A 2,893-nucleotide genomic window follows, 5' to 3' on the forward strand; every position below is an offset into this window, starting at 1 on the left:
TCTCTCTCTACTTTCTCTCTCTAGATTTTAGAGAGAGAAAAGTACAGAGATTAGGAAAATAATTATCTCTCTATTGTCGCTCTCTAGTGATCAATAGGAGAATAGTATGTAGTTAGTAGTAGAAGCTATCAAGCATTGTAACGCTATGGATATTATGAAGAAATACAAGTGTTATTCTGCCGACATTATTCGGTAACATCTATCCTTTCTTTTATTAATTTATTATAATATTCTTGTTTGATGTTTGTGATTTATTAATATTAGAAATGCTTGTTGCCATGATGTGTGAGTAATTGCTTGATTGTTTGCCATGATTTAATAATGTTAGTTAGGGATGATTATCGTTTCGTATTCACTTTCTGTCTATGATATTAAACCTCATTATTATCATCCTTCGACCAATAAACGTGATTAAAACCTTTTATAAAGCTGAAATTATAAGGGTAATTAATTATCTGTGCTTATACATTGGTCAAGGTATGAACCCATCGGAAATACTATAAAGTACATGGGGAATTACCGTAGGACCATATCAAGAAATTGGTTAAGAGTATAAGACTCGAAGAAATACCGTTGCAACAGTAGAGTACAGTGTTGATGTACTATAGGACCACTTAAGCATGGTCAAGGTTAGAAGCTATGGAACCACTATAAGTCTAGTACATGGTGGATAACTAAGGGATTTATCGGGTATATTTAAGTAAGGGCTGGTTTAAATCATAAATAGGAATTTAACGCACTACAATACAAACTAAGTTTATAAATATTTAAGGATTACTGAGAACTTTCGGAGGTTATAATGTGTCTACAAACCCCTTAGATTTTACCAAACCATTGACAGAAAGGAATTCGAAACACAATCATAACCACTCACTTGGGTGATACACTAAGGTGTTAAGAAAGGTTGGATATTATATGTATATGGCTATGCTACTTTATTCATGCACCCAAGGTATGCATTGAGATGGGCCCATTATATCCTTAAATCGGATAAAGCGTCGGGAGTTGAGCATTGTCTATCCGATCAGAATCTTCAAAGCCTAGTTCCTCGTGACATACTAGTCGGGAAATCGCTTAGTAGGGAATCTAGTGTTCACACCAAGGTATATCTATCCAAAGAGTGTCTCATAATCATTCCGACACTACATTATCTTAAATCATGGTGAACCACGTCTTCTCTATCCTTAGCTGTTGCATGTTAGCTATGGACAAAACCGATTAAGAGGCTTATGAGATAATTTAGAAACAAGCTGAGTACTCTCATGAATGGCATGAGGAATGATTTATCCCGATCTTCTTCTTCTTCTTCAGTCGCAAGTGCCGGTGCTTACGATGATTTCGCATCGATAAATGCTAAGTTGGATAAATTTGGTAGAAATTTAGAGAAGATGGATAAAGACATCCATGGTATAAAAGTTGGGTGTGAATTCTGGAGGGGGTGCTTCATTTAGCTAAGGATTGTGATGTTGGGTTGACTATGAATCAAAAAGAGGAAATCACGTATAATAGTCCACAAAACTACAATCAGTTTCAGGGAAGAGCTCAGTTCAACAGAAACTTCAATAGTCCGTATAATCTTCAAGGGCAGCAAGGATCTAGGTTTGAACTGGGTTCTAGTGGGGCTTTCAACTACAAGCTCCGGGGTACTTCCAAAAACCCTAAGTTGTGGAAATGAAGTCTAATTTAGAGGTTATGATGGAGAAGCTTGTGTTGTCTCAGTCTCAGCTCGTTACTACTGTTACACTCAGACGAATGAGAAGAACGAGCAATTGTTTAGGAACCAACATGCCGCGATTAAGAATTTAGAGAAACAGATTGGTCAGATTTCAAATCAGAGGAGTGAGAGAAAACTGGGGGAGTTACCTAGCAACAAAGATACTAACCCGAAGAACAGGCACGTTAATGTTATCATCACCCGTAGTAGTTTAGCATATGATCAACCGAAGAAGCCCGAAGAGTATGATTTGCAGGTTCTTTTAGTTAAGAAAAGTGAACCAGTTATTGATAGCGAACCGAAAGTGGAAAAGGAGCCGGAACAGGTGATTGAAAAGGACGTAAAGTTATCGGAAACTGTTGCTGCTAAACTGGTAGTCAAAGCTTATCAACCACTGCTCCCATTCCCGAGGATGCAAATATTGGAGAAATTGGAGGCTGAGAAGTCCAAGTTCATGGACTTGATTAAAAAAGTTAACATAATTTTGCCTTTTATTGATGTGATTGTAGGTATGCCGATGTATGCAAGGTTTCTTAACAATTTGATCACTAACCGGAAGAAGCTGGAGAACATGTCTTCAGTTAAGTTGAACTCCGCATGTTCAGAGGTAGTGGCAAACAAGCTTCCTGAGAAGCTTGAGGATCCTCGAAGTTTCACCATCTCAAGTTTACTCGGTAACTTAGACTGTATAAGGGCGTTGGCAGATTTGGGGGCTAGCATTAATTTGATGCCTTATTCTTTCTATCTAAAGCTAGACCTCGGGGAGTTAAAACCCACTCGTATGGCTATTCATATAGCTGACCGCTCTATCAAATTTTCTCGTGGAATTATAGAGAACATGCTAGGAAAGACCGGGTCATTGGTTTTCCCGACCGATTTTGTGGTGTTGGACATGGAAGTGGATAAAAGGATTCCACTTATTTTGGGTCGGCCATTTTAAAATACCTCTAAATGTATCATCGATGTTAATGGCCAACAATTAACCTTAGGATAGATGACCTGAGTGCAACATTCTCAATCGACCATGCTTTAAAATACTCTGCTTATACCGATGATACATGTTATTTTCTTAACACTGTGGATGTCCAGTCTGAGTTTTTGCAGGAATTTCCAGAATTACAGGGTTCAGGAGAATGCTCCATGGTTGATGTTGATGAGAAGTTGCAGATTGAAGAGGTG

At 38.1% G+C, this 2,893-nt stretch overlaps 1 protein-coding gene across 1 annotated transcript; it reads left to right on the plus strand.

Moving 5' to 3' along the window:
• The first annotated feature begins 2,285 nt into the window (after positions 1 to 2,285).
• Positions 2,286 to 2,654, plus strand: LOC139870490 (uncharacterized). Its single transcript, XM_071858286.1, has one exon. The coding sequence runs from the start codon at positions 2,286 to 2,288 to the stop codon at positions 2,652 to 2,654; it is 369 nt and encodes a 122-aa protein (XP_071714387.1).
• The last annotated feature ends 239 nt before the right edge of the window (positions 2,655 to 2,893 follow it).

Source organism: Rutidosis leptorrhynchoides, chromosome 10 (genome assembly GCF_046630445.1).
Source record: "Rutidosis leptorrhynchoides isolate AG116_Rl617_1_P2 chromosome 10, CSIRO_AGI_Rlap_v1, whole genome shotgun sequence".
NCBI lineage: Eukaryota > Viridiplantae > Streptophyta > Magnoliopsida > Asterales > Asteraceae > Rutidosis > Rutidosis leptorrhynchoides.